The following is a 24,406-nucleotide window of genomic DNA, read 5'->3' on the forward strand; positions in this document are numbered from 1 at the left end:
ATTTAGTATTGGTTTTTTTATGGGGGAGTAAAGATTAGAATGCATGTACCAGAAGTGCAATCGTATAAACGTATATTTTTTTAAGAGGAAAAGAGTTATATCTGCAGCCTACCATAGTGTTCTTTACAAATTACATTACTCCGCAATGCAATCTAGCTTATCCAAATTATCGGTTAATAATACAGTATACAAATTATACACGCAAAGTGGTCCCCCATCAAAATTGGTTTCCCGCCCAACGGGGCGCTCGAGCGGGAGAATGCCAAAAATAAACTGGGCCATATTGGGCCCATATTAGTCCAGTGGTAGCCCAATGCGTGCCACGACAATCTCGTGGAAGGCCCAAAGTAGTCAAGTCTCAACGGATCGAAGCTCGCGGCCGCCCACGTCCGACAAGAATCGCCGCAGCGCCGCGCGCGACGAGCCGGCGCCGGCGCCGCCGTCCTTCCTCCAGGCCACGGCGGCGGCCTCGCCGTGAGCCGCCACCGACGACCTGAGCCGCTCCCCTTCCTCGGACTCCATCACCAGCCTGATCTTCCCCTCGATCTCCTCCGCCATGACCAGCTCCCCGCGCTGCCAATGCCATCCGGCCACCTCGACGCCGACCCCCATCTCCTCCACCATGAACACCTTGTTCATCCTCTGCTCGGCGTAGAGCGGCCAGCAGAGCATCGGCACGCGCGCCGTGATCCCCTCCGACGCCGAGTTCCACCCGCAGTGCGTCACGAACGCGCCCGTGGACCTGTGGCGGAGCACGTCCGCCTGCGGCGCCCACCGCTCGACGACGAGGCCGCGGCCGCTGGTCCTGGTCCGCTCCAAGAACCCGTCCGGCAGGAGCGCGTCCAGGTCGTCGCCGCCGCCGCGAGGGGCTCGTACCACCCACATGAACCGGTGGCCGGAGTTCTCCAGCCCGGCGGCGATCTCCCTCATCTGCTCCGCCGAGTGGGTGACCGCCCCGGTGCCGCCGAAGCAGAGGAACACCACGCTGCGATCTGGCTGCTCGTCGAGCCACGCCAAGCACTCGTGCCTAGTGTTTTCTTTTCTCTCGTCGTCGTCGTGTCCCACGACCAATGGCCCGACGCAGTACACCGGAGACACCCTCCTCCTGGGCTCGCCGCCGCCGGTGGCGGGGAGAAACAGCGGGTCACCGAGAGCACCAACCGCCCGAGGCTCGAGCGAAGCGAACGTGTTCACCAGTATGCCGTCGGCGTCCAGCGTCGCGCGGAGCATGCTCACCGTCGCCCTGTACGTCTCGCTCTCCGGGTCCTCGAGCAACTCGGGCATGAGGTGCGACGCCGGCATGGGCGGGACGCCGGGGACGATGAGAGGGGCGTCCCCGAGCTCCTCGAAGCTCGCCGCGCGCGCGCGGAACCACGGGAGGTGGAGGAACACGGCGAGCGCGGAGGCGTTCGACGCGAAGAAGCTGTACGCCGGGATCCCGAGCTCCCTGGCGACGTCGAGCGCCTCGATCGACGGCGCGTCCACGACCACCGCGGCGATGCCGCCGCTTCGGCCTCGCACGCCGGAGCGGAGGAACTCACGGAGGCGCTCGTTGTAGCGTCGCACCATCTCCAGGTACCCGACGATCGTCGTAATGGCGGGAGGGTCATGGATGCGAGGGAGCTTGTGGAAGGTGACCGACGGCTTGGCGGCGGCGGCGACGCGGGCGACGGCGGCGGCGAAGGTGGCGTCTTCGTCCATGGTGACGTGGATGAGCGCGACGGCGACGGCGTAGCCGTGCTCCAGGAGGGCGTCGGCGAGCTGCATCATGGGGACGAAGTGGCTGACGTAGAGGCCCGGGTACAGAACGATGGTCTTGTCCATGGCAGCATGCCTTGCCTTCGATAGTTCGATCTCTAGTTAGCGGCAGGCGCAGTGCAGGACAGTGAACTGATTGCCCAAGTTCTTGCTTGCTGAGGACTGGATGGGAGAAGAATGTAGTACTGGTACTTCGGAGGAAAAGAGCCAAAGAAACGCTCGTCATGGCTGACGAAACAGTTGAAGGAATCAGGTGATTGATCGTGTTCGTGTATGATACACGGTGTATGATCCGGCTCCGACTCCGGCTCCTGTATCTGTATATGTTAAAAACTGGTGTAAACGAGATCCCTCGACGGTTTGAAAGACAGTTTTGGCTGACGTGATGCTTACGTTTTTTTATTATTTTTTCGGGATCAAATTGTCGCATATGCGCCACGTCAATGTTACGTGGGACGAAGTCCTAATCAAACCAGCCACGCAAACGTCACATCAGTCAAAATCGCCTTTCAAACCGTCGAGGGACTTCGTTTGCACAGATTTTGACAGTTCAGGGACCGGTTGCATCTGATTTTTGGGTTCAAGAACGAAAATCGGATTTGGTGTAAAGTTAAGGGATCTGAAATGAACTTATTCATTTCTAATAGGGCACATCGCCTTCATTTCAAATGGGCCTCCATGTGCCAGGCCCATATTTCGATTCGAGTGTGGCCTCCATGGACCAATTGAGAAATAAGTTCACTTTAGGTCAATCGTATTGTTGGAGAGTCTAATATTCATTCCAGGACCAATTAAAGTGGCCCATATTGCGGACGCTGAAGCCCAAAGGAGTTGCTCCTATGGTGCGGTTGGAATGGTGGATGGCTGAAGATGCCTCGGAGGTAGAGTAGTATTCTCTCCTTCCGAAAATAAACTGGTGTAACTACCATTTTAAGGGAGTATCTAAAACAGTGATAAGTTTTTTTGGTAAAAAATTTTAGATATAACTATAGTATAATTGATACGTAATTACATTGTAACTATATTGTAACATAACTATGATATTGGCATAGTTTGGTGGTTTAGTGGTACGTGAGCATTCGACAGATCGTGGGTTCTCAATCCTTGACCACTGCATGCATTGGTTAATCGTTACTCCCTCCGTCCATAAAAAAAACAACCTAGTACCGGCACATCCTAATACTATGAATCTGGACATACATCTGTCCGGATTCGTTGTACTAGAATGTGTCACATCCAGTTCTAGAATTGTTTTTTAATGGGACGGAGGAAGTATATCTCCAATTGACGCACACATCTCAAAGCTCATCTAACTGTGAAAAAATCTAGCTGTTCCAATCTTAAATTTTGTCCTAAAGTAAATCAATGTCTACCTTCTCATCTATTCTTAAACCGTAAATTGATAAATTTTATTCTTTCAATACTCTTTTCCTATCCACTCATCAATAGTAATAAATTTGTATTAATGTGACATTTTCTCTCTCTACTATTTGTGCACTGAAATTTTAGGGGTTGAGTTTTTTTAGGAAAGACGGAGTACTCCCTCCGTCCAAAAAAAGACACACCCTAGTTTCCGTGCCCAACGTTTGACCGTCCGTCTTATTTGAAAAAATTATGAAAAAAATTAAAAAGACAAGTCACACATAAAATATTAATCATGTTTTATCATCTAACAACAATGAAAATACGAATTATAAAAAAATTTATATAAGACAGGCAGTCAAAGTTGAAAAAAAAACCCCAGGATTTGCCTTTATTTTTTGAGGACAGAGGAAGTAGGTGGTGGGTAGTCCATCGCCCTCAGCTCGTACAATCGTACGCCGGCGGCGTTGTGACGTCCAAAACTGAAACGTCGTGTGGTTGCGATCGGACTGGGAAATGCTTGGTCTTGAACTCTTGAAAGCAAATATGTCAAGCCTGATTATACGTACACAAACACAAGTGCGTGCATTGCTGTGGCTCTGTAGAAATGCAGGCTTTTCCCTTCGTTTATCAGAAGATTCAGAACCATGGTGTCAAGTTTTGAAGATCTGTTCACTGAAATTGGCAACCGCCAAAAGATCAAGAAGAGCAAACACAACATACAAGTGTTGGACAATGGACAGTATTGATGAAGGCTAGCTCTTACGGCAGCAGCATCCGGAAAACGAAGCGCCGGGAAGTGGCTCAACGTGCAGGCTGTGACTTGATTCAATTCATCATTGATGTGTCAAATTTAGAACCGTTTTCAGGGGGAAAAAAGGTACATTTGCTTAGCGAAACTTACTACTGTCCAAAGAATCAAAGGGGGAAAAAAAGAAAAAAGAAAAAACATACAAGTACTGCACAAACTTGGGGCCTGTTACGGCTGCACTACTGCGGCTGCGGCCGCCTCGCACATTATTTTGTACAGCGTTGCAGCCGCTGCAACGTGCAGCCGTACACAGCCTTGAAAGAGAGCTCTCGGCATGATATTTCAATATAAGCTAATGTTAAAGTTTTCATCTATGCAGTTACGAACTACAGACACAAGAACACAACGACAATTGGCACAACGGCAATACTACAAGCCACAAAAAGCAAATGATCGACTTGCTACAAGGTTATTCAAGTATCCTGATATCAGGCTACTGTGAATTCAGAGTCTCACCCTGCTCCCGTGCCACAGAAGTTGAAAGGATGGAAAGGCTGTTATTTAAGAATGTAAGTGCAGATTCACAGTCGGAGATAATTTTGGTGACAGATGAAGGCTCATTAGATGCTGAAAGCGATCCTGCAGCCATTGCTGCATACGAATCCCGTAGGCTCCTCAAATTACTAAGGAACTGCACATCACAAATAGGCACTCAAGTCAAGCAATGTTTATATGCTCAGTTTACCAGACAGAAGACAGTAGACACAAGCAAGAAGACCGCACAGAGCTAATCAGTTAAAAAGAATATGAAGTAAAAGAACTCTAGAATTTTTCATTAGTTTAAATGAGAGATGGGTCTATCAATGAACTATCAGATATTATACCATACCATATTAGCATCTTGGTTATTCTGAAATAATCTGATAGCAATACAAGACATACATTGACCACCGGCTAATCAGCTCCTTTTATATTTGTTTTCACCAATTCAAATAACCAGATCATGACACATTGACCATAGAGGGAAGCGAAACTTGAAATGAGCAACAAAATGTCAAATAAACCAAATATTCCGCTAGTACCTTCAAAAGTGTGTTATATGCCTCCAACAAGCGATTAGCAGCTGGACCAAAACCATGCAATTGAGGGACCTCCATCATATGTGTCCAAGGATGAATTTCCTACAATGAAAAGCAATTCTATCATCTAACAAGTAAAACTCAAAACACATAAAGATGGCAACCGTTAGCAGAAAAAGATATCATGTCAAAAATATTTATCTGAACGTACAGCAGAAGTATGGGAAATTGGGAAGAAAAAAGAAACCATTGCATAAGATATTCACCTTAGTGTAGATCATATTGAAGGATTTTACTGTTTCTAGGAACGATTGCAAATGTTCCCTCAGTTTTAACTCTGTCTCGGCATAGTCTTCATTCGGATTATAGTCATACTGAGCAACAGCAATTGTACCATCAGTGTAAATAGCATAGAACATGCTACAGACTATCAAGGTTTCTGTGGCTGTTAAGCGCATACCTTAGATGCTAACTCCTGAACCATCAGTTGCAAATTTGACATCTTTTTAGTATACTCGGAGAGCTTCAACTCCAGTTCTGTTATATCAGGCCTGCAAAATGAGAATGACTCAAGATTTGAAGCATACACAGCTGATTTTCAACATCTTACTTTTCCTCTTTTTCTTCAACTGGGAGTACTTACAGCCAACAAAATTATCAGATAAGAAGTACTTACAAGGGGTAAATTGATTGTATCTGAACATCTGCAGGAAATAGTTTGCACTCTTCAGAAAATATTTGGGCTTGTTTCTCTGCAATTGAATCTACGAGCAGCACATCTTTTGCCAGCTGCTCATCAACACTACCAAAAAGCAATTTGTTAGGAATTATGTCTCCAATGCACTCATGTTGATCCTAATGGATTATTTGATGTATATGAAAGTTCAGTTTTCTTCAGATATACTTTTATTTTCTTACATGTTTTCTTCAGATATACTTTTATTTTCTTACATTGCTAGAAGCCTAGAACAAAAGTTTCATGAAAAAATAGTACTGAATTATCACAAACTGACAATGTTTATGACTATGTCCTGTATGAATAACATGAAGGGTATTATTTCGTTGCAAATAGAAATAGTCAAGCTTAAAGCCAACCTCCACTCTGGATTGTCAGCATAGCAGCTAGCTTCAACTAGATCAACAATGAGACGGAGAAGCTCTACACGCTCATCGTAGCTACCTCTACCCTGCAATTCGAACAGTTATGAGCACACCAAAGACAATTTAACCCCAAATATATTACTGCCATTCTCACAATTCATAGATCCTGTATAACAGCAGCTAAAATTCAACAACTGTTACCGTATGACACAAACAAGCACACCCATTTCTCTCACCTGAATTGCCTCCGTGTCAACCGAAGGCGTTATACCAAGGAAATTCGCAATCTCGGCCAGGTCTGCACAGTCCCCAGCATTTCAATGTCAGCACCGCACTTTGATCCCAAGAACAACAGCAGTAGTGAAATGTTTGAAACTAAAAAACCTTACGTTGGATCCTGCTGTTCTCCTCGTCGCGGTCGAGGCTATCCCCCTGCCAGTTCTGCTGCGTGAACGGCGATCTGTCGCCTAGGAGCCTCCGCAACAAAGAGAAAACGAAACCCTCAATTTCGAGTTGGGACTGTGAGGGGGAAAAAGAACGCGGACCAAATCTACCCGCAACTGTGCAGCAAGCCTTGCAGATTGAGATGCGGAAATAGGGAATGTGGCGTGGGTGGCCGCGTACCGGAAGAAGAGCCACTCGAGGAGGCGGTAGCGCTCGACGCCGGCGAAGAGGAGGGACTGGGCGGGGGCGTTGGCCCGCGGGTAGGCCAGCACCGCCAGCTTCCGCTGGATCTCCTCCATCTGCTTCGACGCCATGGCGAGAGCCCTCCCACTCTTCCTCGCTTCCCCACCTCGCCGCGCCGCGCCGGCCGAGGCTGCCGCTGCTGGTGGTGGTGGTGGGGATCGAGCCGCTCGCTTCGACGGAGACAACCCAACGAGCGAGATGGTGTCAAGATTTGCAAATTCTCAAAATCGAATTTGTTTTTATATTTCCCTTACTGTCGTTTCAAATTCTGAAGGTGTCTGGAACTTACCTGTAGCATTTGTAAATTTACCACTGTTTTTAAAAATTTATGAGCTGTTCAGATGGTATGCACTTTCAACCCTTCTAAAATTTGTCATTGTCAAATTTTAACACATTTTGGCACTATCAAATCAAAATTTGGTAGTGTTGGTTGTGTTTAGTTTGTTAACTTATCAAAATTTGTAAAACAATTTTTTAGGAGTAGAAACTTATAGAATTACCAAAATTTGGTAGGGTAGCATTGATAAGTATTTCTTCCATTTCATATTATAAGTCGTTTAATTTTTTCTGTTCAAACTTTGTTAAGTTTGGCTAAGTCTAAAAAAAAGTTTTAGTAACATTTAAAATATCAAATTAATTTCATTAAATATATTTTGATAATATGTTTGTTTTAGGTTGAAAATACTGATATATTTTTCTATGAACTTAGTAAAACTTAAAGAAGTTTAATTAGAAAAGAGTCAAACGACTTATAATATGAAACGAAGAGAGTATGTGTTTGGTTTATAGTCTAACCAAAATTTGACTCTTTTGGTGTAGTTAAAAGTGGCAACAAAATGAATAAACCCTATAATGATGCCACTCGAATGATAATTCTAGTGATATTTTTATAATTTTCTAGTAACAATCTTTCAACAAGGATTTAAACCATTAGCAAATGTACAAATGCCTTAATTTATATACTTTGGGCTGGGGCCCACATGTCAGTGATAAGGCCAGCAATAATAAAAGAGGCCGGCATCAACCGCGTGGGCCGCGCGTCTCGCCGAGGGAGGGGAAGAGGGAACGGAGTCTATCGTGCGGTGCGGTTCTCCGCTCGCCACGACGACGACGAGCCCCATGCCTCCTCCGCCCCATCGCGGCGGCGGCGGCGGCCGCGACACGAGCGCGTTCTTCGCGGCGACGCTGGTGCTGTGGGCGGTGTCGGTGGGGTTCGAGATCGGCGCGCGCGGGCGGCGGGAGCTGGCGCCCGTGGCCGCAGGGTTTGCCTTCTTCCAGGCCGCCAACGCCGCCGTGCGCGCCGCCGTCTCCCGCGACCCGCTCTTCGTCAACACCGCCGTTTCGCTCCTGCACTCCTCGCTCACGTCCGCCTCCGGTCTGGCCTCTCCCTCACCCCCCAAACCCCCCACTTTTGGTTCCGTGGCTTTCCCTATTCCCGTGCTTAGGATCCATCGGATACACGAAATCGTACGCTCTGTTCCAACATTACGCTAGTTTGAGGACAGAGACGCGCGTGGAGGATTAAACAGTAGGTAAACTAGATGATGTTGATGCTTGATGCTTTGGTTCAGTACTAGGGAACGGGAAGCAGCATGGAATATGTAATCCTACTGTATAGTGCTAGTTTTAGTGCTGCTTCTCTGGGCCAAAGTGGTAATGCAAAATCTACTAATTTGTCTTCATTTAAGCTCTTTTTGGTTGGAACTGTCCAAGATAGCTTACATCCCACATTACTTAGTATATGTTGATTCCAAGAGGTGGTGTGCTTCCAAGTAGCTGCCAGCCAACAGGCTTGGAAACATTTCCATTTCTTCACCAAAAAAACATCTTCTGTTTAACATAGGACTGTCTTTTCCCCCGTTTTGTATTGGAATATACTCAAACCTCTGCAACAATCTAATGTTACTCGAATGTGAAATTGAGTATAAGGAATGATATAAATTGTGGTCATCGTACCCTTTTGTATCAGCATATAGTCGCTTACGTTACCTCTGCAACAGCCTATGACTATGTTACTCTAATGTGAACTCGAGTATGTGGAATGATATAAATTGTGCTCAGCAAAGAAGGGGACTGGCTTGTCGTGGCTATGACTTGTGCGTACTAATTTATATGACAATAGCCGTCCTACTATTTTTTCATGACACTTCTTGGGCACATAATTATGACTAGCAAGGGTGTTGTACAAAACTGCTAGCCTCTAAACAAAAAAACGATACGTGTTAAAAAATACCATCTTATCTTGGTGAATACGTGGACTTAGTTTCATCCATTAACTCCACCAAATGTTATTTCTAATTCTTATGCCTGTAAATCAGCTTTATCCCGTATGTCTTCCATTCCTGACTGGATGCTGTTGTATTTGCAGTTATCTTTGTTCTTGTCAACCGATGGCATAATAAGGACCTCAAGAACATGTTTGAGCATGAAGAATTGTTTGGTGGCGGTTGGGTTGGAGCATATTCTGCTCTGTGCTTTTCTTGTGGCTATTTTGCTTATGATCAATTAGATATGCTTCGTTACCGACTGTACAGTGGACGGATTCCTGGAATTCTCATGCACCACCTGATTCTGCTCATTTGCTTTACACTAGCTCTGTATCGGAATGTGACGATCAACTACCTAATTCTAACTCTTGTATGCGAGGTACGCCTAGCTCTTCTCATTCTTGGGCACTCTAGTTGTGTAGACAAAGTTCATCTTTTTGGCAATTCAGACAAATTTTGAATTTTTGACCCCACCTTTTAACCAGGATAAACTAATTTGCTCACTTATCACTCAAAGGGATAGATTTGTGTTTCAGTATAAGGAGTCTCTATTGCACAAATTTTAGCCTTCATTACAACCAGGCAACCAGCTATCCATCTTGGTGGCAGCTTGTCTCAAGTGTGACATATTCAGTAGTTGTTTGTAAAAATCATTTTGTATCTCTGCCCTTTGCACAAAAGGTGCAAGCTCATGTAATACATATTTGATATAACCTTCATGTCTAACTAATTGTTACTGAGATTGAATTGATGGCGTGTAGGGTTGTATATGATATTAGAGGCTTAGAGCTGTTTTTGCAAAGAATACTTTGTTGGTAAATAACTGTATAGACCGTCTTTTACTCTATTAAGTTGCTAGAGAATATAAGGAAACTGTTCATGTCTTAAGAACATGGGAATAAGCCTCTATCAGAGTAAGTACTTCAGTTCAGTCTCTACTGCTGCAAGTATTGTTAATAATTATTTGTTTAGGGTGGTGGCGTTGTCTTTAGTTGTAATGACTTACCTGGAGTTAGTACACAGCACATACTGACAAAGTTTATGATTACAGCTGCACTCCGTATTTTTGCACATAAGGAAATTGAGGCGAATGGCTGGATTTCGGGATTACAACAGAAAAATTGTGAAACTGGAATGGGTCCTCAACTGGACTACATTTGTATCAGCAAGGGTGGCATGCCACATACTGATTACATACAAACTGATCATTGATGCCCACAAGTTTGATAGTGGAATTGAGCTTCCACTAGCTCTTTTTGGCATGGCAGGAATGAATCTGCTCAACATATTTTTAGGACTTGATCTATTAAAAGCTTACACGCTCGAGAGAAATCAGCAGACACATCAGGACTGAGTGTGCCTCTACTGATGTGGTACTCCAAAAGTTTTGGCAAGTTGTAGTCAAACAACAATTAATATAGATCAGCAGACAGAGGTATGTCAATGTGTTATTGGCCTCTACGTTCGGTAGAAACTAGTAATGATGTATTATATTATGTGTTCTGAACTCATTATAAGATCTCTACCAGCAAATGATTCTTTGCTATTGTGTTACTATTTGTATATTGCGTTTCATTTATCATCATATGCAGACAACCTGGATACAACATCGTTGCTCATATTACAGGTAGAAAACGAACAAAATTAAATGGCATTGTGTGCCATCCCGTTTTGTTTTAAAGCTTCGCCTAAATCCTAATGTATTTTAGTGTCTCGCTGTGATTGAATTGTTTCCACTAACTGTTGCATCATTTGCACTCTTGTAGTACTTCATGTACACTCTTCTCTTTAAAACGAGACTGAAATATACACTGATGTATCATATCCTTTTCTCCTGAATCTTGTTGACTCAAAGTAGTTCATTCTATCACGAGTACTTATCTTCAGCAAGAACATCTTTTCATTTTTCTTGTTCCTGGATGTAATTTGGAGCTAAATTGTTTTGAGTACTACTAATATTTACCAGGAACCATTTTTGTTACTCCTGAATCTGGTGACTTGGGGGTAAATTGCATACTAATCTTGAGCAATAAAAAAAAGTAGGTCCCACCGGGATTCGAACCCAGGTCGCCAGATTCAAAGTCTGGAGTGCTAACCACTACACCATGGAACCGGTTGTTGCATGTGGTCTGTCGATGGTGATACTTCTGTCTTTTACTGAAGATCAGTAACAAAGGGAAGTATACTAGTTGAAACCCACATGTTCATTTGTGGGCATCCATCTGCTAGGCACTTCAATTAAACAAAAACACGGGAATATCCAACGAATCCTCTTCTCCACATTCCCGTACTTTTTTGTGCTGAATCGAATTTCCTGACGCCATATAAAAAAACGAATTTCCTGACATATCTCAGGAAAAAAAAAAAGTAATACTCGAGAGTCGATAACATCCTCCTAGACTCCTACGGCGTGGCACACAGTTCACTAAAATCCAGGCAACACAAGTACACAACACGCAGAGTCACACAGATGCTTGGAGTTGGAGCACTTTTCCAGTGACGCGTGCAGTTTACCAACCACCTGCTCTTCTCGGCCAGTTCGCTGCGGACCTCCAAAACCCAAGCGGAGATGATCGCGCACCGTGTCAGCGCGTCGCGGCCAGAGAAGGGATTCGGGGAGACGTGGCCGCCCGCGCGCCCGTCGCGCACCCTATCCTCGCCGCGCGCCCGCCGGCCAATCGCCACCCCTGAATCCACAGCCACGCCACGCGGCCCATGCCTACGCCTCCCACCCGCCACAGGATCTCCCTCTCACGCGCGCGCGATCTCATAAAAACCTCGCCACCTCGATCGGTGAGGTAGCACGAGGCGGCCTGAGCTGAACACCGCAGCAGCAGCAGCAAGCAGCTAATCGCGCACGTACGCACACCGCGGCCCGGGGCGAGATGGCGCAGTCGATGCTGGTGTCGGGAGCCAATGGCACGGTGGCCGCCGCGAGCACCAGCAGGCTGCAGGCCGTGCGGCCGACGCCGTTCTCGCGGCTCGTGCTGTCGCAGCCGTCGTCGTCGCTGGGGCGCGCGGTGTCCGTCAAGACGGTGGCGCTGTTCGGCAGGTCCAAGACCAAGGCCGCGCCCGCAAGAAAGGTTGGAATTTGGATGGATGAATGCAAGCTAAGCTAAGCTAAGCTCGCGTTTGTTTTAGTCTTATGTTTGATGGTGCTAACTTTTTTGTAACGTGTCAACGTGTGTATGTAGGCTGAGCCGAAGCCAAAGTTCAAGACCGAGGACGGCATCTTCGGCACGTCCGGTGGGATCGGTTTCACCAAGGAGAACGAGCTGTTCGTCGGGCGTGTTGCCATGCTCGGGTTTGCCGTAAGTAGACCTTTCTTGGCCTTCTAGTTATTTGGTATGCATCATTTCTTGCCATCTTGGTACGTACCTGTGCGTTCGGGTTTGGGTTAGCTAGCTAGCAAGAGCACAAGCTTAAACGTCAAAAGTTTTGTGGTTAACGGAAGCACTTTACCCGGGAGTGTCATCCTTTATTCTATAAAGGGTCACATGTTGCATAGGTAGATTTGCTTCCAACTACTTTTTTTTTAAAATTTTTTTATAGTTTGTGTCATATATTTTACTTTGAATTTTCTGTGCACATAAAAATGCTATATTTCTCCCTAGCAAATATTGCTACTTTTATTTTATTTTTCAGTCCGAGTTTTGACAGGGACATTGTTTAATCTAGGCCAGTTAGCAACTCACATGTATACCACACACATAACTAATGAATTATCTGGATTTAGTAATATAGGTATTGTAGGTTTTAAAAAATTCGTCTTTCGAGCAGATATATTGTTTGTAAATTTTAGAGAACTATAAATTTAGTGACTAAATTATCAGCTTGTTGTAACGTTAGTGACATATTATATTTCAGTTTAGGAAGAAGAGGGGATTTCTGAAAAAAAAAGAATGAATCTCCTTACTGCAGCAATAACAAAGAAAATCATTATAAATCTACAACTACGTGAACAACCTAACGTTAATCCTGCTGAAACGCCGCTCAGTCGGTGCACCTGAGTCAAAACCTCATTCCAAGGTAGGGCAAATGGCCATTTCATCTTCCCCTTTGCCCTTTTTAGCTTGATGGGTTTTAACCTCGGTGCACCAACCGAGTGCGAGTAGCATTCTAGTCGGACAATTAGTTCTTAGTTACAAACTTTTTCTTTAAACTTTTAACTTTTTTATCACATCAAAACTTTTCTACACAAATAATCTTACAACTTTTCTGTCATATTGTTCTAATTTCAACTAAACTTTTAAGTTTAGCGTAAACTAAACACACCCCTAGTGGAGTCGAACCAAAGTGATGCATTTAGTTGTCGGCCGATGTGGCATGCTGCTACGATGCACATCTTGACATTGACGTGTCATGAAGACATGTTCCTCCATCTTGCCACACTATATACTACCTCTATGACACGCGATGTCCATGTATCAATAATATTACTAGGATGTATATGATGTTACAGATTTGTGATATTTTTTCTTTTATTACTGTAACAAACTAAAACTGGTTGTAAATGTTGTAGCACTTAGATAGTTTAGTCACTAAATTTACAGTGCTTTAAAACTTACTCTCGTTTAATAATTTGTATAGTGTACATGCATGACTAGCACAATCGATCGTTGAGTCATACCAACCTGATGCAAAAGCGCTCAAACTGTGCAGGCGTCGATCCTGGGTGAGGCCATCACCGGGAAGGGAATCCTGGCGCAGCTGAACCTGGAGACGGGGATCCCGATCTACGAGGCGGAGCCCCTCCTCCTCTTCTTCATCCTCTTCACCCTCCTCGGCGCCATCGGCGCGCTCGGCGACCGCGGCAGCTTCGTCGACGACCAGCCGGTGACGGGCCTCGACAAGGCCGTCATCGCCCCGGGCAAGGGCTTCCGCTCCGCGCTGGGCCTCAGCGAGGGCGGCCCGCTGTTCGGCTTCACCAAGGCCAACGAGCTGTTCGTCGGCCGGCTCGCGCAGCTCGGCATCGCCTTCTCCATCATCGGCGAGATCATCACCGGCAAGGGCGCCCTCGCGCAGCTCAACATCGAGACCGGCGTCCCCATCAACGAGATCGAGCCGCTCGTCCTCTTCAACGTCGTCTTCTTCTTCATCGCCGCCATCAACCCCGGCACCGGCAAGTTCGTCAGCGACGACGACGAAGAGTAGAATTACGAGGATCGATCGATCTACCGAGGTTTCGCCGCCATTGTTGTGCTTGCGCATCATTGAGACTTTCTTTCAAGTGTATATGTACTGTGTACGTGTAGGTGTAAAGACGTACCTTGTTTAATTAGTTGTTAATTAATGCCCATGGAGAAAATTAACGTGAGATTTAGCTACTTGCTGCGGTAAATCTAATTGGAGATGCCTCTCCAATTAGTCTTAACCAGAGACATCCAATTAGTCTTAACCAGAGACACCCATACTTTAGGAGTTTTGGTTGCTATTAATCCATTGAGCATCTATGCTTGAAATAAAATTATCTCTTAAATTACTCATCCGATTTACAATCCGATTACACCGTTGTGTTCGTAATAATTAAATATTTATAACAAGATCTCACATGATTATATTTTGATGAAAAATCACAAATTACTTTTATGATATGTCTAAATTACTTTTTAAATTACTTTTAGATTTCAATAAGTTACTTCTTAGACATATAAAAGTAAATTCAGTAAAGCCTAAAAAAAGTAATTTACATATAGAAGTAACTTATAAGAAAAGAAAGTAACTTTAATTTATGCCTTTTTTTCATTGAACGGATTATATATATATATATATATATATATATATATATATATATATATATATATATATATATATATATATATATATATATATATATATATAAAAGTTACTTTTAGATTTGATTAAAATACTTTTTATACGTTCATAATGCTCTGAGGTGATTACTTTCTAGATAGAGTCATGTTTTTATCTCTACAACGGATTTACTTCAAATGACATGCTAAAGTTACATTCGTTTTGTTTTAAGTTACTTATATAATATATGTAAATTACTTTTAGGTTTTACTGAATTTACTTTTATATATCTAAGAAGTATCTTAGTGAAATCTAAAAATAATTTAGACATATCATAAAAGTAATTTGTGATTTTTCATCAAAATATAATCATGTGAGATCTTGTTGTAAAGATTTAATTGTTACGAACACAACGGTGTAATCGGATCGTAGATCGAATGAGTAGTTTAAGAGAAAATTGTATTTGAAGTATAGGTAGATGGTGTCTCTTATAGATAGAGTTGTAATTGGCTTAAGCAAATCAGCTACCACTAGTTGTGTAGTTACGTCTTATTTGCTGAGACTGATTAAACCCGTATGCGTGTGGTCTGAGACCACCGGCGTTCCGGTCGCCGGTGAACCTCGCCGGCGTTTCGGCCGTTGGCACACATGGGCCCATATGCAGGCCGCAGCCCATTTAAGCCCAAGTAAAGAGGCCTCTTTTCTTTCTCCATTTTTGGGCCCAATCTGTTATTGCATAAACTTAACTTAAGCCCATACGTATTCCAATCAGAAAATTATTAGAGAAGAGAAATACTGGAACTGACGCGTCTTGCGTTGTCTTGGCTTCACAAATCAACAAAGATCGGCAGCTGCATCAACATGCCTGACACGGCACGCATGTTATTTTTGTTGGTTGCGATTAGATGTTAATTGATTTTTCTGCGATTGAATGTAATTACTTGACCCCGTCCGTATAATCACACGCACATAGAATAGAATGGTTATGCGTATACGAAGATGAGAAAGGAAGATACGGTCCAAAGAAATTCACAAGCAATTGAAAACAAACGAATATTTTTCAAGGAGCAGATCTCTGTTGCTTCCTTTTCTTCTCTGTTGAAAAGGGAAGGGAATGTTCTCTCTTTATGTCAACGCTTATCTGACGACAGAGTGGATTGGATATCAACACTAGCTCACGGCAAGGTTAACATAACATTTAATATATGTTTCACTCTTAGCTGATTAGGTAGTGTTTGGCTAATGGGTTTGAGAAATGATTTCCCACCCACCAAAAGACATCTTTAAATCCTAACCATTTATTTTTCCTTTTTCATTTAATTCTAACCCTTCATTCATTTTCCAATCCCAATCCCACTCCCCATTTCCTATTATCCAAACACACCCTTAGTGCTTTGAATAATATTAACCCTATCTAAAAGTGACCCTGTAGCTAGCTTAGCTAAAAGGAGGCCCTGATGAATCATTCCATTGCGAGCTGAGCTGAGCTGAAAAGATGTGTACCCGCTTTGATATATGCCATCCTGCTCCATGACACAATCAGAAATTATATCCATGCATATTCTAATACTCCTCCTGATTTCTTTTAGTTCAGGTCCAAACTGCCAAAAGAGAAAGACAGATCAAACTAATTCTTCATTTAATCAAATAAGAGGAAAGGCTTGTGGTGCACACATACTGCATAGCCCAACTGTTGCTTCGCTGTGGGTTAGCCTTTGAGAGGTTTCATTTTGCTTCCTTTCCCTCAGGTTTGGCTAAGGACCTGCTTGCTTTGTAGTTAGGGGATCTGATTGTCTAAGTGTATACCGAATGCATCACGTATGAATTGTGAAATTTAATTAATCGGGTATGTGTACGTACGATCCATGTCTCCAGGGCCTACTGATAGGTGATTGATGAGGACGCACGGCTCCTGCTCGTAAAGTATACTGATATTGCGACCGGTTGATAAGTTGGATACTTGGATCCAATTGTCCGCAGTTCGCAGAATGCAAACTAGTACTATCAATTAATTTAAACAGTAGTACTTACTTTGTAGTAGTAAGTTGTAACACTAGGTTTATTTCTTTTCAGCTACAGGCTAAGCTTATTGTGGATGTGTCTTTTAAATTGTTAAACGGCGTAAAAAAATATATAAGGTTCTAAAAAAACTAAATCATTTTTAAAATTTGTAATAGTTAATAACCATAACCTAATTAAGGAACCATACTGTTTCGCATACTCAAGCAAAACGTTGTTACGATTTCAGCCAAGCTCAAAAAATATGATCTACTTAGGATATTTGTTGTGTTACATAATACTCCCTCCATTCTAAAATATAACAACCTACTATAGAATAGAGCACATGATATTCAGATTCATAATATTAGTATATATCCCATCCCGTACTACGTTGCTATATTTTGAGACAAAGGAAGCTAGTCTACCTTAAGGAAAAACAATATTTTTTGAGAAAATTATTTATGCACCATTGGAATTTCATCCAATCTATTTGCATTCCTTTGAGTTTTACTAACTCCTTATATACCCATGAATTTTGGTTTAGATCAGTGGCGAATCTAGAAAATCGATTCGTTGGTGTCATAACGTGTCTATCGGTATCATAGTATACTAATTATACTTAGATCATAGTATAATAACATATGGATAAGCAGTTTTGTTATAGGTTTTACCGAAAGTCGTCGGTGTCGCTTGACACCGGCCCTATTACTGTAGCTCCGCCCCTGGTTTAGATCACTTTCGCACACTTTCCATTAGTCAACCGTCTTTAGATATAGAAAAACAAATTTGTGGAGCATATTGTTGGAGTGTAGAGATTGTTGTATGAGATTTGTATGAGATTTTTAAATTTATGAGTTTGTTATGCGAAATATTACTTACTATACAAAATTTAGATGTGGCAGAAAAAATAATTCTATTTGTTTTTAGTTATTAAAAAATATATATGTACTCCCTCCGTTTCACAATGTAAGTCATTTTAGCATTTCCTACATTCATATTGATGTTAATGAATCTATCAATAAATCTGTCTAGATTCATTAACATCAATATGAATGTAGGAAATGCTAGAATGACTTACATTGTGAAACTGAAAAAGTAGCATATTTTCTTACACTAGCTGTATATTTTATTTAAAATATTGTTCTACAATGCTAATGGTTTCTTTTCCATTTCTTTAAAAAAATGCTACACATACTTTTCTCGAATATTATATTAAATTTTATATGTTCCCCCTTATGGATATTATAGTCAAACAAAAAATTGCCGGCATTAGTTTTCTCAAATTTACATAGTCCTTGACATGAAATTGATTTTTTTTCAATATCCACTAAACAATCAACTAACAAAAAGGATACAAAAGAGATAAAAACTAAAATCCAAGGATATATAAGGGAATAATTAAAATTCAGGGCACTGAAGGATTGGCAAGCGATAAATCCCTTTTAGAAAGAAAATCCTACTAATAAGGAAAAATGACAAATTAAACACGAATTAAAGAGCCACCGTAATGCACGCCAAAACAGACCGTGATCTTGCCCTGACACACAATTAACAACAATAAGGAACTGTAGCTGTTATGCCATCGCGATCGTCCTGCATATGAGTTGTTAGCTGTGTGGACCCTGCATCACATGGCCGCGACAATATGGTGCATCCACGAATAATGGCCGCCCCTAGCTAAGATACGATTCACTAATCATATACCCGAACGAGGTGGCCGAAGCATTCCAAAGCATAACAACACACAGGCCTGGACTAATAATTAAGGTTTCTTTTGCAGGAACCAGATAAAAGTTTGGGTATATAATACTATTGTTACTACTATATTAATAAAGTGCGTGATTTGACAAGGGAAATTAAAATACAAAGGACCCAGAGGCCGGATAATCTTTTGTACTGTACGTCAAATTTAGGCGTGCGCTTGCCACTGGGCTTTACACGCCGGACAGAATATCCTAACCCTTAATCTAATCTAATAATATACTCCCTCCATCCCTAAATATTTGACGCTATTGACTTTTTTAAATATATTTAACCATTCGTCTTATTCAAAAAGTTTAAATAATTGTTAATTTTTTCCTATCATTTAATTCATTGTTAAATATACTTTTATGTATATATATACATACATACATACATACATACATACATATATATATACATACATACACACACCCATATATATATATATATATATATATATATATATATATATATATATATATATATATATATTATAAAAGTTTTTGAATAAGACGAATAGTCAAACATGTTTAAAAAAGTCAACGGCGTCAAATATTTAGGAAAGGGGAGTACTTATCTCGATGACATTGACAAGTAGTGTATGAAATTAACTAGGACCAACTAATTCGGCACGTAAGGATAACTACAGTTTCAGCTACTACTTACCCGTCAGTAACGTACACGTAGATAACGCTCTATCTAGATCTTTAGAAATTGCAAAGATCTCTTAAAAATACGAAATTTTTACAGGTTCTGAGCAACATGATTTCCCCTCTAAAGAAAATATGAATATATACACACAAGCACACTTACCCTACAAACATACCCAATATTTTATCACAATAAACTCTTTCAAGAGACTAGTCGGTAATATCGTAGTTGGCAGGTACATCATGTCTACTCTTAATTAATATAAATACGAATAATTGTGCTAAGTCAAGGACATAATTTTGGTTGGTAAAGTAACGAACTCATCGTTCGCGAAGTGAACCAGAACAGAACACTTTTAGGTGAACCGTGCTAAAATTTTCTTTCAAGAAAAATCACACAAAACTACAAAATTACTAGTACCAAGTTGAGTTGCTTTCACTGTTCTGTCATGTGGTCTCCTTGTCCGCTCTGTGTATTTTCTGCCCCCTCCAGCGCGTTGGCGCCCAGCCCCCGCTAGTCGCACCAGTGCGTTGGCTCGATGGAATCCACGTCACCAAGACAAGGGTGCGTGTAGCCATCTAGACCGAGACACCGTCTCGTGTTACGTGGGGGCGGCTGCCACGTGGACGGGCCGGCGAAAATCGCGCGTTATCTCCCATTTCGTTCGTCTCGCGCCGCGCCACATGTGTATGGTTTTGAAGCTTGAAAGCTTAGCTATAGCTTAGCGCCTTAGGCCCCGATTGGTAGGGCTCTGAACTCCAACTACTAACTCTAAACTCCCACTCCAGCGAGAGCTAGCTCCTGTAGGAGTAGATATCTATTGAAAAAGTGTTTGGCTAACTTTTTAGCTCCAGATCTGAAATTGCCTTAAAAAAAATCCCCAATCCCGTCCTCGGCGCGCCGCCCTTCCCTAGCCACACGGCGCCCTTCGCCGGCCACGTGCCGCCACCCGCCGTCGGCTGCCCTGTCCCCGTCCTTGCGTCTCCCGCGCGCCGCTGCCCTGTCCCCGCCCGCACGCCGTCCTCGCCAGTCGCCGTCCTTGACTCGCCGCGGCGACGGACGAGCGAGCTCCGTGGCGGTGGACGAGCGAGCTCCGCCCTGTCCCCGCCCCCGCGCCGTCCCTGCCAGTCGCCGCCTGTGCGCCGTCCGCTCGTCGTCCCCGCTCGCGCCGCCTGTGCGCCCGTGCGCTGTCCCGCCCACGCGCCGCCGCCCGCTGCCACCGACGCCCCCCGCCGACATCCGCCGCTGCCGCTGCCGACGCCAACGCCGGCCGCCGGTGTGAAGGGAGAAAGACGGGGAGGAGAGAGAACGGGAGATGGGGTAGACAGGGGTAGTTCAATGGCATTCTGGTGTAAATACCCTAAAAAATTAAAGGGTAGTGGGTCTTTTGGGGTGGAGTGGAGCTATGGAGCAGCAAAAACACAGCTCCACCCCTGTAGTACAAATTTGTGGAGCAGCTCTGCTAACTCCGCTCCAGAAAGTAGAGAATCTGTACCGTTTGACACAGCTCCAGCTCTAGGTAAGTTGGAGTTGAGAGCTGGAGCTGCCTTAGCTTCAGTGCGAAGCCACCTGTGTAGATTAAGAGCAGGTACCATAGCAGACTATAAGCCAGCTGTAAATATATTTTAAAAAGATAAATGATGAGAGAAAAGAGCAGCGGGCTACAGATTTGTAGCCAGCTGTAGCACGAACTCCAAGACGCAGTGTGTGTATGACTGGTGGGACCAGGTATTAATAGTGTAGTATGTAACTATTGTATGGATGAACTATTAGATTGGCTATAGATGAATTGGAGCTAGTAGTTGGCTGTACTGTTAAACTTGCTCTAATAGTACTATCTCCGCCACAAAATAAGTGCAGCCGTGAAAATCCGTGTCCAATGTTTAATCGTACGTCTTATTTAAAAAATTCATGAAAATTTTTTAAAAAATTAGTCATACATAAAGTACTATTTATATTTTATATCATCTAATAACAACAAAAATAGAAATCATAAAAAAATTTTAAATAAGATGATAGGTCAAACGTTGGAGATGAATAGTGTAAAACTGTATTTATTTTGGGACGGAGGGAGTAATAAGTTTATTAGTTGCAAAATTGGTCTTTTGATCATGTGCTTGTTTTATTTGTTTCATGTCCACTTGTGTACAGGAATTATTTGTGGTTCAATTCAAAGTGAACCATGGTCTTAATATGTTTTCTTGGAAAAGAAAAAATAATGGCTAATTACTAGACGCTGGCGCTAATTGCTAATTAAGTTGTTGTTTCTCTTTCAAGTTTGACAACGGCGTCAAATCAAGCTGCATATTCACGCGTCGCGATCTTGTGATGTGGCAGCCGTTAGAATTATCTGATATTTGGATCTGTACGTAGTTCAGCCTTTTTTTTTCTTTGAAAACATAGTTCAGCCTAGCTAGCTGCCGTCAATAAATAAAGGATGAGAAGGGCACGCCGTGTAGCTTACAACAATAATGCTAATATATTTTTTGTACATCTTTATGTTGTCTTTTGCTACGATTTGGTAATATTAAGCTAATTAATTGCTTGTCCACGATATGCAGTATATTCTTGAGAAACGGAATGCTTTGACCAGAACTTAGTGGTTGTTTTTTTTTCTGATTAAGATAGATATTATATTTGGGTTTCCATTAACATGTTTTTAAACTACTAAATGCTGCATTTCGTACCAAAATTTTCTATATAAAAGTTGTTTTAAGATATCACATAAATATACCTTTTAAGTTCATAATAATTAGAAATTAACAATGCGCTAATGATTTTCTTATTTTTCGTGGCCTAACTTTATCTTCAGTATAAACAAGCATCACTTATTATATGCAGGAGGCTTTGACATAGGGAGGCTGGACCAAGTTCCAGAAAATCGCCAGGTTCGGCCACTACGCACGTACGCACCACCATAGTCATCATATAATTGTTTTTGAAATGAGCAGCATTATTATTTGCTTAATCGATCTCCAAAGTCCAAATTATCTAGCATAGTTATATATCCTCCATGCGTTGCATGGCAAAGGCCAAACATGCCACGCTTGTGAAGGGGCAGGCCCTGTGCTGTGCTGCCAGTTTCTTTCCCTCGTATGATCAAAGGCTGGTTTGTTCAGGCATGCAAGAGAAAGGCAAGGGGGACTACATGAAACCAGAATACGGCATCGATCACATGCGTTTGTTCAGATTAGATACCTTGAAAGAAAGAACAGGGAGGGAAGATATGTAGCAGGGTTGGCAGCTTTGGCCGGTTCAGCATCAAATCTCTGTCTTTTGGCTCCATTTACCGTGATGATTGTTTAGTTTCGCAAGAATTATAAATTTTTAAGTTCCTCTCTTAGCTCCTTAACACTGATAGTCATGTTCAGAGTAATGTGTATTAGTACAACCTTTTGTGCTCAGTCTCGTAGAAATTAATCAGATTTTTTTATGTCCGAACCTGTTATATTCGACCAGCTCTTTCAGGGTAAAACAAGTGGCATTCATCATAGCAAATACAAAACGACACTACCAAGCGAATTCATATCCGCAGGCAATTTCTGTGTGACGCCATGCGTCGCATCGGTCGATTGGTCGGTGACTTGTGACCAGAAAACTCTCAGTTAATTACCTCTCAAAAAAGAAAGAAACGAAGAACTCAAGTTAACTGCCATGAACAGAAAGGCATGGCACGGCATGGGCATTGCATGCATCAAATCCATCAATGTATGATGTATCTCAGATTTTTTTGGACAACAGCGGCGAGAAATCTGGACGGTTTGACGGTCGCCACCGTTCCCTAGCAGTCGGCAAGTCACTCTCCTCGATACAAATGTACATGTATGTCTCTCTCCCTTAAACTGTAGTATAAATACGAAATAATAATGTAATATATACACGTACAAATTATCTTTTTTCTAAACCGTCCATAGTAGAGTCGCAATCGACATCTCTCGTCTTAATAACACCAGATATGCAAATCTCCTGCGTGTTCTCGATTGATCAATTAGCCTGGATTAGAAAAAAAATGACCAGAACCTGTAAAAGGCCACCTGGCGTCCCACTGGTCATGACCAGTTTCGGAACTCGGAAGTATCGAATGAATAGAACATCTTTGTTTTTGTAGCGTAAAAACAGTACGGTTGATAGATCAGCCGCTGCTAATTGCCATTATGCTCTGCTGGTGCTGGACGTACACCTTCACATGGAGGCGAAATCAGAGCTAGCACCGCGCGGCGCCATGATTTTTGTACGGTGTCCATGTCTTCCGGGCAAGGAAAACAATAAGGAAAGAGAAAAGGTGTAGGAGTACTTATGTAGGAGTAATCTCTTGTTTTATTTTGCCTATTGCTCTTTTTACTTTGTTTCTCCTTGGACAGCATATGGACTGTGGATGAACTGGGAGGAGTAGTGGAGTACCATGTTGTGCAGAGTGAAGAACACATGTGAGTCGATCAGAGATGGAGGATTGCAACAATTGATGATGAATGAGCACAACTTTAATTGATCGATTCAATGATTGTATAGAACAAAATTATAGGTCCGCGTGAATATATTCTTAGAAGACGTATATAGGATGTACCATGCATATGTCTACCTATTTTTAGCGATAAATGGTTTACATGGACTCATCATAAAAAAAGTTACTATATGAAGAAGATTATAGGGTATCTTACATCAATTGTCAACTAATAAATCGAGTTTATTATGAAAATAACCAATATGTCAAGTTTATAATCCTCTCGTCTTATTCTTTCCCCTTACCATCGTTGCCTGTTTTGGCATAGTTTTTAATAGGGTTCTTCTTTTCTTCAACCATCCCAATTGCACGAAAAGTATGGGTTCACGAGGGCATACATAACATTCTACGTTAGTCATGATGTAGCCTCCTTATCCTATGACACGTCGTAGGGCCTAGTGATGCTGAGATATAGAGTGATAGTGTCCTGACGTATTGGGTTCTGTCTTTTAATACACCTCCTTTTCGTTAACAAATAGACAAGTGCCACCTCAGATAAGGATTTGTTACAACCAAGTATATATATAGTTGGGGACTTGAGGTGCTAAACTAACCTTTTAAGGGTGCAAATGAGCCATGTATAAATCTTTTTAAAGGTGCAAATGAATCATTTACCCCCAAAATTACGGACAACCTGCCTAGAATGAACGTTCCAACGATATTTTCATCACCTTTAAGAGTGTGTGTATATAATCATTAAAGCAGAGTAAATATCCGCTCAAAAAAAAGCAGAGTAAACATATAACAAGTT

The 24,406-nt window shown here is 42.5% G+C and overlaps 4 protein-coding genes and 1 non-coding gene across 5 annotated transcripts; 2 read left to right on the forward strand and 3 right to left on the reverse strand.

Annotated features, from left to right (window-relative positions):
* Positions 1–217: 217 nt before the first annotated feature.
* Positions 218–1,824, reverse strand: LOC127760325 (UDP-glycosyltransferase 1-like). The gene has a single exon (XM_052284567.1). The coding sequence runs from the start codon at positions 1,822–1,824 to the stop codon at positions 352–354; it is 1,473 nt and encodes a 490-aa protein (XP_052140527.1). The 3' UTR covers positions 218–351.
* Positions 1,825–3,943: 2,119 nt separating this feature from the next.
* On the reverse strand, positions 3,944–6,939 carry LOC127762968 (AUGMIN subunit 7). Its single transcript, XM_052287516.1, has 9 exons — positions 6,676–6,939; positions 6,441–6,526; positions 6,288–6,349; positions 6,046–6,137; positions 5,627–5,752; positions 5,411–5,501; positions 5,217–5,324; positions 4,954–5,052; positions 3,944–4,562 (listed from the first exon to the last, which is right to left on the reverse strand). Exons 1-9 carry the CDS (start codon positions 6,807–6,809, stop codon positions 4,365–4,367), a joined length of 996 nt encoding a protein of 331 aa, XP_052143476.1. The 5' UTR covers positions 6,810–6,939; the 3' UTR covers positions 3,944–4,364.
* A 665-nt stretch (positions 6,940–7,604) lies between these two features.
* Positions 7,605–10,562, forward strand: LOC127757535 (uncharacterized). The gene is made up of 4 exons (XM_052283104.1): positions 7,605–7,616; positions 7,750–8,113; positions 9,107–9,384; positions 10,057–10,562. Exons 1-4 carry the CDS (start codon positions 7,605–7,607, stop codon positions 10,357–10,359), a joined length of 957 nt encoding a protein of 318 aa, XP_052139064.1. The 3' UTR covers positions 10,360–10,562.
* A 484-nt stretch (positions 10,563–11,046) lies between these two features.
* On the reverse strand, positions 11,047–11,118 carry TRNAQ-UUG (transfer RNA glutamine (anticodon UUG)). The gene has a single exon. It is a non-coding gene; the product is annotated as a tRNA-Gln (tRNA).
* Positions 11,119–11,758: 640 nt separating this feature from the next.
* Positions 11,759–14,322, forward strand: LOC127782516 (photosystem II 22 kDa protein 1, chloroplastic). Its single transcript, XM_052309762.1, has 3 exons — positions 11,759–12,088; positions 12,200–12,316; positions 13,668–14,322. The coding sequence occupies exons 1-3, from the start codon at positions 11,891–11,893 to the stop codon at positions 14,157–14,159; spliced, it is 807 nt and encodes a 268-aa protein (XP_052165722.1). The 5' UTR covers positions 11,759–11,890; the 3' UTR covers positions 14,160–14,322.
* The last annotated feature ends 10,084 nt before the right edge of the window (positions 14,323–24,406 follow it).

Source organism: Oryza glaberrima, chromosome 1 (assembly GCF_000147395.1).
Source record: "Oryza glaberrima chromosome 1, OglaRS2, whole genome shotgun sequence".
Taxonomy (NCBI): domain Eukaryota; kingdom Viridiplantae; phylum Streptophyta; class Magnoliopsida; order Poales; family Poaceae; genus Oryza; species Oryza glaberrima.

Bases quoted from the DNA above. Each gene is read 5' to 3' on its own strand.
- LOC127760325 (XM_052284567.1), bottom strand. From the start codon at position 1,824: ATGGACAAGACCATCGTTCTGTACCCGGGCCTCTACGTCAGCCACTTC.
- LOC127762968 (XM_052287516.1), bottom strand. From the start codon at position 6,809: ATGGCGTCGAAGCAGATGGAGGAGATCCAGCGGAAGCTGGCGGTGCTG. The intron at 5,502-5,626 runs GTAAGTACTTCT...CTCATTTTGCAG, and splicing joins ATACAATCAATTTACCCCTT to GCCTGATATAACAGAACTGG. The intron at 4,563-4,953 runs GTACTAGCGGAA...TGTGATGTGCAG, and splicing joins CATATAACACACTTTTGAAG to TTCCTTAGTAATTTGAGGAG.
- LOC127757535 (XM_052283104.1), top strand. The intron at 8,114-9,106 runs GTCTGGCCTCTC...TTGTATTTGCAG, and splicing joins CTCGCTCACGTCCGCCTCCG to TTATCTTTGTTCTTGTCAAC. The intron at 9,385-10,056 runs GTACGCCTAGCT...TTATGATTACAG, and splicing joins TTCTAACTCTTGTATGCGAG to CTGCACTCCGTATTTTTGCA.
- LOC127782516 (XM_052309762.1), top strand. From the start codon at position 11,891: ATGGCGCAGTCGATGCTGGTGTCGGGAGCCAATGGCACGGTGGCCGCC. The intron at 12,089-12,199 runs GTTGGAATTTGG...GTGTGTATGTAG, and splicing joins AGGCCGCGCCCGCAAGAAAG to GCTGAGCCGAAGCCAAAGTT. The intron at 12,317-13,667 runs GTAAGTAGACCT...CAAACTGTGCAG, and splicing joins TTGCCATGCTCGGGTTTGCC to GCGTCGATCCTGGGTGAGGC.